Genomic DNA, 14,060 nt, shown 5'->3' with positions numbered 1-14,060 from the left:
GTTCTTTTCGATGATATGTAAAAAGGAGCTGGACTTAATATGGCGATAAACAATTTAAAAGCAATGAATTCTTTTTTTCAAAATTTGTTGTTATTGTTGTTGTTGCTAATCTTCTTGGTCTGCCTTAATCAGACCAAATCCAAAAATCCTTTGACAAGAAGAAAGTCAAAAACGAGAAAGGGAGAAGAATAAATTTCTCCCCAATGAAGTCCTAAACAGTCTAGAATATGTTCAGCAGAGGCCTGATGTTGGCAGCATTTCGGGCAAAGAGGGTAAACTTTTTTACCCTGAGAATAGAAAAGACATTTAAGGTGGCCACTGGCAAGGCGCGACAGGCAAGTGTTGGTTTTTCTATCACAAGGAAGAATTAAGGACTGGCCCGGCTTATTGGCTCTATACCAATCATGAGTAGGGGGAACCATCCAATTCTTCTTATTTAGGAATTTCGCCTGAGAGAAAAGTTCTAAGTATGTGAGCTCAGCAGAAGATGAAGTCGCTAGGCTGCTTCCTTTCTTCGCAAGCCTGTCTGCTATTTCGTTACCAAGTAGATCCACATGAGATGGGATCCACTGGAAATGAATATCATGTTGAAGTGAAATCAGCTGCAACTTCTGAAGGATAGACAAACTTGCTTTATCTCCAACATAGGTCCAATTGTTAAGGTGTTCCATTGAGCTGCGGTTACCAGTAAGAATCCAAAGGTTCTTATAATTATTTTCCTGTAAAATGGTCTTAAGTCCCTCATCGATTGCTAGAAGTTCGCTTCTGAAAACGGAACAGAAGTCTCGATTTCGTTGGCATAGAGAAAAACTAGACTCAGGAGTTACAATATAGATGCCACTACCTGCAAAATTGTCGATTTTGCTGCCATCAGTATACAATTTAATGTCACATTTAGGGATTTTATTAATGACTTCCAAGGCCACTTGTCTAAGGTATTCTGACGCATTTTCCTTTTTATTAATGGGAACAGGAAGGTTGAAATGAAAGTGAACCCTGGTAAGTTCTTCAGTAAGATTCATACAGGAGTGAAGAGAATGTGGCTCTACATTTTTAGGAATTATATTCTGAGACAAGACTATTTCTTGAATCTCTGGAGATTAGTCCAATTACTTAGGTATTTTGAGGTATTGTTTTGAATGCCATAACTGGATAGTTTGTTGTAATATTTAATAAGGTTAGCATGTCTTCTAACATAGAGAGGTTTCAGGTCGGCTTCATAAAGGACAATATCTGAGGGGCAACTTCGTTTCAGAACAGTTATTATACGAGCTGCACTCAGCTGAACCCATTCAAGTTTCTTCAAGTTAGAAACGGAGGCACAGCAATAAATTGGGAATCCATATTCAAGTAAAGGTCTGATGATAGCTAGATAAGTAGTTCTAAGGATAGTCATGTCAAAATTTGAATTATTAGATATTTTCAGTTTGATATGAGCTTCTTTTTATAATCATATTCGTGAAGAAATTTGCGTATTCAATGTGAAATTTTTAAATAGATATGTTCAAAAACATAATATTAAATTCGCTTTGATTTATGGCCATATGCTAAACAAAAATTGTTTATGTGATATTATTAAAAACATGCATGCCAAATACGTATACATACACTGATAGTAAAAATAAAACTGTAACATATCTTTAGTTTATTGAGAGTAATATTTAATTTTAATTTATGTATTAAAATTAATTGGCATATTGAAAATTGCGATTAAACTATTGGTGTTTACAATGGAAAAAAAGGAATCTGATTTAGACGACTTTGCAAATGAATGGAGGAAACAAACAAATGAATAAAAAAGGAGTAAAGATGATTCTAACAACTTAAATTTAAAAAATTATGTATGTTTTATTTTGTTTCCTCAGACTCTCCTATTTGTTTTTTACAATCCATTAGTTGATTTCATTTTTCAGCACATATTTTTAATGTCTCTTCATCCTTCTTGAATGGAAATCAGTAGTTTAATTCATTTATACAGTAGCCATTTCTTGCCTTAGAAATACGCAAAATGAATATATTATCAATTGTAATTCAAATGTAGCTCCGCACATTCCTTTCTGAAACACCTCATTTTATTCACTATTATCTGTTCGATTTAATCTGAAAAAATATTACAGGGTGATTGTTTCATAAAAGAAAGGTGTTATTTTCAGTCACATGAGATGATTATTCTGTCTGGTTTATAATATCGACAGTAATATATCTGGATTTTTGGTTTCGATTCGGAAAAAACCACAGTGGGAAAAACAATAGGATCTCGATATCAGAGAAAGAAAGCATGCACAACTCTACTGCAGTAAATGCTGTGAATGCTACGCATGCGCAAACTACGTCCAAATCTGAATTGAAATGAAGGTTAGATATTTACTCAGCGGAAGATGGTTTATAAAAAGTTTTTAAATTATTTCAAACGTAAACGACGTTCAAGGCATGAACGGGGCTCTAAGAATTTAGTACAATAATGTAACAATTTCAATTTCAATTCCCGCACAATCGTATGCGCATTAATCCAGCTTTCACTGCGCAGAAGTATACCACTCGAATAAGAAATAGAGTTGGTTTCTGTTTTCATAATTAGACATTATTTGCAGAAGTATTAGCGTTATTTTCAATAGTTAAGGTTTGTATAGATTAGATCGCTTTGAAAATTTTGTTTCGTTTAATGCCGTTGTATCTTCTGGTGATTTGAAATAGCATTCCTTAATGTTTTCTTTTTTATTAAACAGTCATTTTATGAAATCCAAAAATTGATTAATGCTCTTCCAGCGGAATGTAGAGTGAATATATTTTTTTTTTCACATTAACAAGGAAAAAATTTACACTTTTATAATAATTTTATTGGTATATTTTAATGTATTTTTTGCTTATGTTTTATATATACATATATATTTATTTATTTATATAAATTTGAGTTAAGCTTTCTCATGGATTAGATCGTTTTTGTAATATTCATATTTATGAACTACTTAATTTTTTATGTTATTTTTCATTAGTTTGTTTCTATAAACAATATTATTATTTGTTTCAAAACAATTGCAATGGTTTTTTATATATATTTTTTTGGTTTTTAAATTAATATTTTTACTTAGCAAAGATTTATTTCTAGAATTTCTAGAAATGTGATTTGAATAGCTAAGAATGAAATGATTTTAAATAATAAGTAATGTTTGATTCATTTTTATTTTAGTTTCTCTTTAATACGTTGAGAAGAACTGAAATTTTTTTTCAGATTTTGCTTTGGAATACTTACAATATGCAGCATCACAAAACATACTTCAACATCTGATACTCAGATATTGCTTCCAACCTGTACTATACTAAGTTGTATGCTGTCTGTAAAATGTATTTTATCCCCTGTTTTAAATAAATAGCTGGAAAAATGGTAGAAATAGGATCCAACATGAAATTGTATGACATAAATCTTAAAATTCCATCCAATAGTTTCACCAGCTAATCATGTTTTTACATTTTTCAGAGGATATTCTTTTTAGTTATTCCTTATCACCAATTATTAATATGAATAGTTCCTATTTGTATCTTAAAAGTTGAAGGATTCAGTGAAAAGTTGCTATATGCATTTAAATAGTTTTCTTATCATACTAAACTTTCAATTATTAAAGAAGAAAAATGCAAGTGTTGCAATTCCCAAATGATGTCTTCTCTCTTTCCCCCAAAAAGCTGCCCTAATTTAAATATTAAAAAAAAGGAAACAAAAAATTAAGTGTTAATATATTGTATGACAATGTTGTTGTGCTTCATAATATCATTCAAATGTGAAATATAATTAAGTTTTAATATTTTATAAAAATATAACTTCTGCCTTTTTAATAGAATTATTTTAAACTAGGAATATTTGTATCTGTGTCATGGTGCTATTTCAAATTATATAAAATAATGTTAAATGTTTTGCTTTAAAACTATATATATATATATATATATATATAAATAATGGCTCTATTTCTATATCTTGAAATAAAATCCCAATTATTCTTTTATATAATTGGAATGATTATTTTATACTGTTTGGACCACCCTTATGTTAGGAATGATCATTTAATGCTGCAAATTAATTATGATACAAGTTTTTTGTTTTTCTTTAGAATCACATTGATTAGCTAGAATTTAAGAGATAAAATGCCAAGTGTGAGTTGTTAAATTTTATAAACTACAAACTTGAATAGGAATTCTGAAATGTTTAAAATTTCAGACAGCTTATGTCCTTGAATTTATCTTTACCATCAGGCAAGACATTGCATTGAGACTCAGAATTGAAATCTATTGATAGCCAGTTTTTTTAATTTAATATTATTTGACTATAATAACATAAAACTAGTTTTAGAATTAATAAATTTTAATGTCAAGTATAATAGTAACACATTTTAATTTTTATTCAGATTATCAAATTTATACTCGATTTTGATATATTAATGCCTGCCTAATATGAAAACATGACCAGTTTTTAACAAAAGCTATTATTATAATTTTTTTTCTTCCTAATTTAGGATTTACACTAATTTAAAAATTGTCAATTTATAATATTTAAATAAATGTTGTGAATTATTTATTATAGGACCCTGTTTATTTTTCTATGATCAATTATTTCATATGCTTTTTACTTATTCTTTTAATTTTTAAGCATTTTCTCTTTGGTGGTAGTTGTAGTATTAGTGCTATAAAATATATAATGAAATTTATTAGTGACTGAATTGCTTCTGAATATGGAGCATTACTTCTTATTCTCTTAAGTAGCATGGATCTTTTCCTTATATTTTGATACACAAATTTATTCTCTATGGCATTTCAGTGATCTATAAAATTGTATGCATTATTATAGTTGACATATTTTTTTCCCTTCTTTTTCTTTTTTCCTTATTTTTTTATTTGGTATACTTTAACTTTTGAAATTTTCATTTATAAAATCACATTCTCAGACATAATACTTGCATTTATTCTTTTGGTGTGCTTTTATTTTGCTTTTTTTAATTTTCAGTTTATTCCCTTGATTTTTCTAATTGTTATAACTGTTATGAAATGTCAAGAAAGAAAGAATTATGTTATAAAAAAAAAGCCTGGCATATATTCCTTTAGAAAACAAAACATTTTTAGAACTAGTAATAGGTAAGCACATATTGTTTGAAAATTTCTCATTTTATTTAATTAATTAAATACGATTTTTTTTCTTTGTTTACTATGCAAGTGAAAGAAATTTGGATATTATATGAATTATTTAATACAAATATTACAGATTTTTTTATGAATAATTTGACATCTGAAATAATTTGGAGTTAAATATTTATGAAAATTTTTCTTCTTTTTTTTAAAGAATGAATGTTTATTTTGATATTAACGAAGATCAACTGCCAATAATATATTCCCCACATTATAATATTCGATTTATGGGATTACAAAAGTTGCATCCATTTGATTCTGAGAAATGGGGAAAAGTTTATAATCTTTTGTTAGGTAAGAAAAATAATTTTTTGCTCTTTTTCTTCCTTTTATTACAAGAATGTTCTTAAATATTAAATTACTATGATTCTATCTATAGGGGAAAAAAAATTCTTTGAAACAATGTTAAATTAAAATATTTTACTTAGGACATATTAATCATGTAGAATTATTTTTATCTATTAAAGGCATTGTCAAATATCTCTGCAACTGCAAACACACTTAAAAGTCTTAACTTGTTTAACACATTCGCTGCCGCTGGCATGTCGCAGATAATATATAATTGTACCAAGCCATCTATATTATTAGATGACACCTTCTCTGCTGCAGTTAAAAGATAGCAAAGAAGGGATCATCTAATTAGACAGAAGGCCCGGATATCAGGTTTGAACCGTGGCAGTGAACGTGTTAAAGTTCTGTTGTGAAAAGTATATATTGAGTATGGAATCTCAGAATGTTTTGTGCCTATTTTTACTATCAATAATTGTTCTGAAGTTAAATGTTGTCTATAAAACATTTTCAATATCATTTAGGATAAATATAGTACTTTTGTAACTAGCAGTCAGTTAAATATAAATATATATATATATATATATATATATGCTTGATGAAAGAAGCATTTTGAGTTTTCATTTTTGGATCTTTTCTTTTATTACAAGTAGACCATGTTTCATCAACAGAAGCTTCAAATTATTTTATTAATTTCTAAATTAAGGAAAATTATCTATTTCTGGTTGCATAAGATCAGCTTTTATATCCTTGTATACAAAGTATAGAGAAGATATTGCAATAGCCGAAAAATTCGAATTCGAGATTTTGACGAATCTCCATGTTTTAGACCTCCCTGAGTACAAAAAACACATTAAAAAAAACTGTCTATGATAAAGATAATTCGAAAAAGTTTTCAGATAGATGAAATTTGGTATGTGGTCTTTACAAAATTTATAGATTTCTATCAAATTTTTAACTAAATTGGGTTTGAGAAAGTTTGTCTGGCTGTTTGTTAGATCATAAGTTAACACAATTAATATAAAATACAGACAGCTAGATGGATGTTAATACACATGTAGAAATGTATCAAATTTTAAGCAAAATTCAGTAAAGGCTTGATCATCTATTGATCTCTGTTTTCGGAAACATGTAAATGCAATGACTTAAATATATAAATTTGGTATTGGATTTAGTGTCTATAAGTCTAGTTTTGTATCTTTTTGTTTCACTCATTTGTGAAAAAAGTATCTAAAATACAAATTTTCAGATTCTATTAACCACATGCCAGGAATTAATTGTTAAAATACTTGCAATGGATAACACACTAGATCCAGTAAAAATACTAAATTGATCCAAAGTTTAATATTTCATAGTTTTTGTACACCAACTCCATGGAAGGCTTTTTTTTTTGTGATAATACTTTAATTAGAGAACATGTGAGAAAGTTTTGGGAAGACCATTCCCATTAGTTTTATTAGGCGATTCCCTAGGAGGAACATGGTAATAGAACATTTGTTCATGAAATTACTTTTTTGGCAAGCTTCGGGTGTGAAGAATGGTAAATAACCAATTTAAGAATTTTTAATTTGATTATTGAAATTGATTTTTGACTAATTGATATTTTATTGAAAATATTGTGAAATTTAGATATTTTTAATAATGTAGTAAAAATACTTTTTGAAATATTAGTGCAATATTAATAATGACATGAATTATTAAATGACAGGGAAAAAATTAGAAATAAATTTGAAAAATCTTCTATAAAAATACAAAGGTAACTTAGATTTCAATTAGTTTGGTACCATCAATAGCTAATTTTTAAATTTTATTGAAATTGATAAAAATATATATTTGTTCAACTGTGGCTTAAAAAGGACTAACTAGTGTTTAAAGATATCGATTGAATTTGAAAAATACTTACTCTTAAAATCATTGCATTTTATCAATAATCATTACATATTTAAACATTATCCAGATTTGCAATTTTTAGAAATCATGTGCAAAAAAAAAAAAAAAAAAAAAATTATCCAATCATTAATTTTATTAATATAGGTTCTGGAGTTATTAAAAAAGATACGTCTGTTGAACCCCGTGAAGCAAGTGATGAAGTTTTACAAGTTGTTCATCCAGCATCATATTTAAATAAACTTAAGGTAAACTAAACAATAATTAATAATAATGTTTTTTCAATGATTTAAATGTAATAATTTTTAAATTATTTAAATTCTTTATTATTAATCATTAAAATATTTCAATGCACTTCTTTGTCTCATTATTACTGTACTTAATATATTTTTAAAACTCAATAAGAAATATTTACATTGTCTTTATTTCATTTTCAGTGGAGTGCTTATGTTGCTCGAATAACTGAAATCCCTTTTCTCTTTGCATTGCCTAATAAGTTGGTACAACAAAGAATTCTGCGACCTTTTCGTTATCAGACGGGTGGAACAATATTGGTAATATTTTCAATTAAAATATTTTTTTAAATGTAAAAAATAAAGTTTACCCCTAGTTATCTTTAAATATTTTGTTTAAGATTTTATTGAATAATATGCTGATTTCAATTAAATGATTAGCATCTTATATGTTTGACAGCAGCATTTATTTTACCTTGTACAAATATTAATTTTTTTAAAAAAAATTCGTTTATTAGTGAAATCTTTTTTAATCTAAATTAAAGTAAACAATGGAATTTCAAAAGAAATATCAATCCAATATAATCATAGTAATCAGGGATTAAAAAAAAGATGAGGAGTCTAGATCCTTGTAACTTTCCTTTATGGGATATAAATAATGAATTTCATTTTTTTTTGAAAAAATAATATGCAAGGTAAAGATTTTGTTTCCTGTACTTTGTATTTGAAAGTGTTTTTAAAGTTGTTTGAGAATTTCTAAACTAAAAAAGATATGAAATTAATATTATGAATTTGATTTTTATACATTTTTTATTAAATGTGAATATTTTTTTAAATTTTTATTTTAAGGCAGGAAAATTGGCAATGGAGAGAGGGTGGGCCGTGAATATTGGAGGAGGATTTCATCATTGTTCCAAACAAGATGGTGGTGGATTTTGTGCTTATGCTGACATCACATTATGCATAAAATTCATCTTCATGAACTACCCTGCCATTGAGAGAGTGCTGATTTTAGATTTGGATGCTCATCAGGTTTTGATATTTTTTTCCTTTTTATTTTAAATTATTATTAATATTTAAACTAAAAATACATAATAGCTACAATTCAACAGATCCTTCAAAAATTCATTTTATGGGTCATATTTATGAATAAAATTTCTCTGTCTCTATGGAACATTTTCAGAACTTTAATAATGAGTTATTATATTCATCTAGTCAGTATGAGTTCATTTATTTGTAAGATTTTCATTGCAGAGAATGATCTATTCACTGACTACAGCCACCATTAATGTGTTGGATCATTTAATTCTTGATAGACCTGAAAATACTTTTAAGTGTAAATAATTAATTATAAGTATGTTTTTAAATTCTTGAGCTGAAGATTTCTGAGAATGAATAGAAAAGAAATGAACTTGGAATTGTACCTCTCAGTTGATGTTTAGTGGAATCCTCCTTTTTATACATACAATAAGGATTCATTTTCAAGAACATATATTATATGATTTTTAATTTGATTTTAGTCTGCTGATATTATTTACTTGTTGAAAGTAGATATAGCAATAATGAATTTGTAAGGAATTTGTCTATCCATCTGTCTGTTCATAATTTTGCTTTGTCCTCGAAATTCCCAAATTAAGAAACAAGTATTACAGAAAGCATTTGAAAGAGTCATTAGTAATTTCATTATTTATGACTTTTATGTTTTTTTCTGAGTGACATAGTTTTTGACCTTCCCATTTTTTAAAATTTTATTTATTCACAAAATTTTTTTATGGTGTGAAATTCAAATTTTTATAAGTGTAATGAATCAGGATCTGCTTTTATATTAGACATCGCAGATACAAGAAATACAAAAGTACAAGAAATAGAATGGCCATAATACTTTTATAATTCTTATTATCAGAAATACTTTGCTTAGCAAAATTTAAAGAGCAAGAAATAATACTAAAAATTTAATTGGTAAGAAACACAATTAATATTGAAGGTAAGCAAGCTAGTCAACTAGGTTGATTTTTTGAATAAATATTTTAATCACATATTAAATTTTTTTCTTAAAAATTAGAAATCTTAAAATTTTTATTTATTAATTTGTCTGCTTTAAAAAAATAAATTAATATCAAGAGAATTTATTATAGTGGAGTTTATTTTTAAAAAATTAATGTTGCATGATGATGTTAATTAATGTTGCATGAATGATTTTAGGGTAATGGTCATGAGAGAGATTTCATGGGAGATGAAAAAGTGTATATTATAGATGTTTATAATGGAGAAATATATCCACACGATGAACATGCAAAAGGTACTGTATATGAACAATTTTTAAATTAAACTTATTATTAGAATTCAAAAGACCTGTTTATAATTGAAAACTTTTTAATTTGTGAAAGCAGCAATAGCATTTAATGTTCTTTTACTTTTAGTGATGAGAAAACAGATATTGGAATTTAGTTTGTTTGTACTGTATAAAATAATTTAGCATGTATGTTTTTTATATTAGTTAAATGTATTGAAACTTCTGTATTAGTTATTGACTCAATTGTTATTAATTCTGTACAGGAATTTATTTAAATTAAACTTGTTTCCAAGTTGACTACGAATTGCAGATTAATAATGATACTATTGTAATAATTTGTAAAAATAGCCGTTTGGCTTTGTTTTTATTGAGAAAGAATACTTAATATTTAGCATTTATTTAGATAGAAAAATAATTGCATCAAAATATTGAAAATTATTATAAAATTAAATTTTATATAAAATTAAAAATAAATTTTGTAAAATAATTTCTAAAACATTTTTTATATACTTTCTGTAACAGGAGCTATTAAGAGAAAAGTAGAATTGAGACATTTGACTGAAGATATAGACTATCTAGAACAGGTTTTAAGGTAAATATTCACATCTTTTCTTTGAAATTTGCAGGTATCATGTTGTTTTACCTCAAGTTTAAAATATTTTCATTCTTCATATCTTCTGTTTACCAATTTTTTAAAATTTATAAATGTAGGCAGTTAATAAGCAACAGAAATATTTTGTCATTTCTATTATTTTATTTCTCAAAATTATTGACTTTATTTTTTTAAGTTAAAATATTTTAGCTGCAAAACTTTTATTATTATCTTAGGAAATGTAAGAACAATTCATTGATAACCAAATATCTGAATAAATAAATAAAAATGTGTATTTAATGACAAATAAGAAAAGGTTATTGAGTTAAATAGTTAATACTTAGTTTTTGAGAGAACAAAATGTTTTCACATTACTTGCTGTAAGAAAAACTGTTAAAAGTGTCATTGTCAAATATAAATATGACATTTGTACAGTTTCTTAAATTTCTGTACACATATTGAATTTGTGAGACAATTGTTTTCACATAAGTTAAAGAATCAGTTTTTGATATCTTAAATGTAGAAAGAGTAATGATAATTTATGTATGTGAAATGAATTTATTTGAATAAAAAATTGACATTTAATTATTATTATTATTATTTTTTATCCTTTAACTCATTATGTCAAGGAGAATTGTTTCACTTTGTGAGAAAATTGTTTATGAGAATATTTTTTCAAAAATTAAAAATAAAAGTTTTGATTTTTTTGTTTTTTTTTTGTTTAGAAATCTATCTCAAGCTATTGAAGAATTTTCTCCACAATTTATGGTATACAATGCTGGAACAGATATTCTAAAAGGAGATCCCTTAGGCTGTTTATCAGTAACTCCAAAGGTATATATTTATTATTTTTTTAATTTTATGTTTAGTAGGGGGAAAATACTCATTCCACATAGAATTTTAAAACATTGTTATGATTAAAAATAATTGTTATAATTAAATAAGCCAAGATCAAAATGCATTAAATTATTCAATTGTTTAACAGGATCTTAAATTAAGTTTCAGATATTTAAAAAAATTATAAATTTAAAGTTAAGAAATGTGAATTGGTTCTTGCAAATGAATATCTTTTATGTTCAAAATACTTTTGATGATGATTTCAGTATTTTGACATTGCCTTAGTTTCTTATTTTCATATCGATTCATTAACAAAAGATAATATCTAAAAATAAACTTTTGAAATTATTTGAATTTTACATCATATAATCGCAAATATAAAAAGCATCAGATCTTAAGTTCAGATGACTGTAGGTAAACATTTTAACATATAATTTGTTTTGGATATAAAAAAAATTGTTTAAAGAACTAAGCAATCAACTAAAATCAATTTTTTTTTCTTGTGTAAACATTTAAATGATGTGGATAAAAGTTACATTTTTTTCTATATATTACTATTGAATAAAATTTGCAAATTAAATAGTGATAATTGTTTCCTCAACATTTTTTAAATATGCATGCATACCATAATAATGAGTATAAAGTAACTTTCAAAATAAAATTTGCAAAGACATATAAAAAAGCAGTTTTAAAATACAATCAAGTTTACAAATAAATCAAATATTTGTTGACTGAATTAATTGAAAACTAAAACAATATTTCAAAACTACCTTCCTTTACTAAACATGTATATAAAAAATGATAATGTAACAAATGTAATTAATTTACATTATATATCATTCATTTAAAAACATTGTTCTAATTTGTTAACAATCAGAAATGGATAGAAAAAATAATTGAATATATATTTTTTGTGCCATAACATCTGGAATATGTTTCTTTCTTAAGCACATTTTGCTTAGTAAGTATAAATAACATTCAGGGCATATTATTATTATTATTGTTCTATCATATTAAGCAAGTAACATAAACTCATAATGTTTCATTTCCATAGTACCCTCTCAGATGACGTGATGCATTGATAAATCCTGTTGTTACACTACTGTTTATATCTTCATTTTGTTTTTCTTATTGAGATATCCAGTGTGTAAATTGAACTTGCTTTATGCTGTTTCTTTGTTATCACTATTTCAAGAAAATTAACAGATTAATATTTCTCTCTGAAGTCTTTTAAAACACCAAAGCTTTTTTTTGTGTGTGTATGTTATGTTACATTTCTCCTCGCCTGCTAAAAATTAAAGCGAGTTCTTTTTTGTATTTTTGAACTTTAACAAGTATAATCTAAAATGTAGTTTACATATAAAATATATTGCCAAATGAAATTAAAAACATAATTGGTAACTCTGGGCTTTTTTTTTTCTAAGATAGAAATACCATTCTTATATTTATATTATTTATTAAATTTCTGTTTGATATTTAGTTTGATAAGTACAGTGTCTTTTTGAATAAATTTGCAATCAATATAATTCACTTTACTAAAATGTGAAAAAAAAATGTCTGAAATGACTGACTTCATGACAGCAAATAGTACAGTGTCTTTTTGAATAAATTTGCAATCAATATAATTCACTTTACTAAAATGTGAAGAAAAAATGTCTGAAATGACTGACTTCATGACAGCAAATATCTACTTGAGTTTAAAAACAGAATAAAACAGAACAGAAAAACAGAACAGAAACCAAAACTTAAGAGTTTTGGTAACTCATATATAGTGAAGTTTCATAGAAAATTTTATAGAAAAGAGCATAGTGTTGAGATAATTTTTACACTTTCCTCCTTTCTCAATCAATGAGATAACAAAAGTTATAAAGCCTTATATGTGTATGTCTTAATTCAAGTATGAAAATTTATACATTATTTGGAAATTTTATATTTATTTCGTATTTTTCATTCATTTATCTTTTTAGGCTATTATTGAAAGAGATGAAATTGTATTTAGATTAGCAAGGAAGCATAAGATACCAGTAGTCTTTCTTACAAGTGGTGGATATCAGAAGTGTACTGCAAAAGTAATAGCAGACTCTGTATTGAACTTGCATGAGAAAGGATTGCTGAAATGATGATAAATTGCGATTCATATAAATTCTTAACAATTTTGTAAATATAATAAATTGTCAAATTTGGAGCCAAATAATTAAATTTTAAAAAATATTGTTAAATCATTCATTTTAGTTTTAATTGGTTGTTTTACTTTCAGCTTTACTTTTATGTTTGTAAATAATCTTTTCATGGAATTATTATATTAGTTAGGTTTTTCATTATGTTTGTAAATAAATAAAATTTGTTGAAGAATTAATGAATAAAATGTTTTATATTGAAATCCCATACAACTCATATTTATAAATTATGTAAGCCATCTTTATATATATATAAACAATCCAGTTTGTATTGTGCATTCAGAAAGAGGTGCTTTGTTTTTATGTTACTTCTTTTGTCTAAACATAAGAAATGTATAACCATTTAAAAAATATATATAAAGTATCGTATTCTGCATGTAATATTTCAAAATAAAAAGCATATTAACCAAGTATTATATAATGCTGTTTTACATAAGCAAACTCTATATTTTTATATGACCTAAAAAATGAGAACACTAATTTTGCTATTATTGTAATATTCAATTTTTTATAAGATCATAAGTATTTAATTCATGCTATTTTCCCACAAAACATGATTGAGTGAAGTAAGATTTAATTTTAGA

The 14,060-nt window shown here is 25.7% G+C and overlaps 1 protein-coding gene across 2 annotated transcripts; it reads left to right on the top strand.

The window, feature by feature from the left end:
- Positions 1 to 2,311: 2,311 nt before the first annotated feature.
- Positions 2,312 to 13,689, top strand: LOC129989248 (histone deacetylase 11-like). 2 transcript variants are annotated; one of them, XM_056097638.1, is made up of 10 exons: positions 2,312 to 2,620; positions 4,991 to 5,118; positions 5,324 to 5,463; positions 7,492 to 7,592; positions 7,782 to 7,898; positions 8,427 to 8,609; positions 9,780 to 9,876; positions 10,393 to 10,462; positions 11,188 to 11,296; positions 13,267 to 13,689. In XM_056097638.1, the coding sequence occupies exons 2-10, from the start codon at positions 5,027 to 5,029 to the stop codon at positions 13,417 to 13,419; spliced, it is 1,062 nt and encodes a 353-aa protein (XP_055953613.1). In that variant the 5' UTR covers positions 2,312 to 2,620; positions 4,991 to 5,026; the 3' UTR covers positions 13,420 to 13,689. The 2 variants fall into 2 exon arrangements, with proteins under 2 accessions (XP_055953613.1, XP_055953614.1); XM_056097639.1 differs by lacking the exon at positions 4,991 to 5,118 and having other exon boundaries at positions 2,313 to 2,620.
- The last annotated feature ends 371 nt before the right edge of the window (positions 13,690 to 14,060 follow it).

This window comes from Argiope bruennichi, chromosome 10, assembly GCF_947563725.1.
Source record: "Argiope bruennichi chromosome 10, qqArgBrue1.1, whole genome shotgun sequence".
NCBI classification, from domain to species: Eukaryota; Metazoa; Arthropoda; class Arachnida; order Araneae; family Araneidae; genus Argiope; species Argiope bruennichi.
The sequence above is the reverse complement of the archived record's forward strand: the minus strand, read 5'-3'. Positions and strand labels throughout refer to the sequence as shown.

What these genes read in the sequence shown, in the direction of transcription:
- LOC129989248 (XM_056097638.1), top strand. Translation starts at nt 5,027, where the DNA reads ATGAAATGTCAAGAAAGAAAGAATTATGTTATAAAAAAAAAGCCTGGC. An exon ending in ATTTTTAGAACTAGTAATAG is followed by an intron (nt 5,119 to 5,323) that starts GTAAGCACATAT and finishes TTTTTTTTAAAG; the next exon opens with AATGAATGTTTATTTTGATA. An exon ending in AGACGGGTGGAACAATATTG is followed by an intron (nt 7,899 to 8,426) that starts GTAATATTTTCA and finishes TTTTATTTTAAG; the next exon opens with GCAGGAAAATTGGCAATGGA.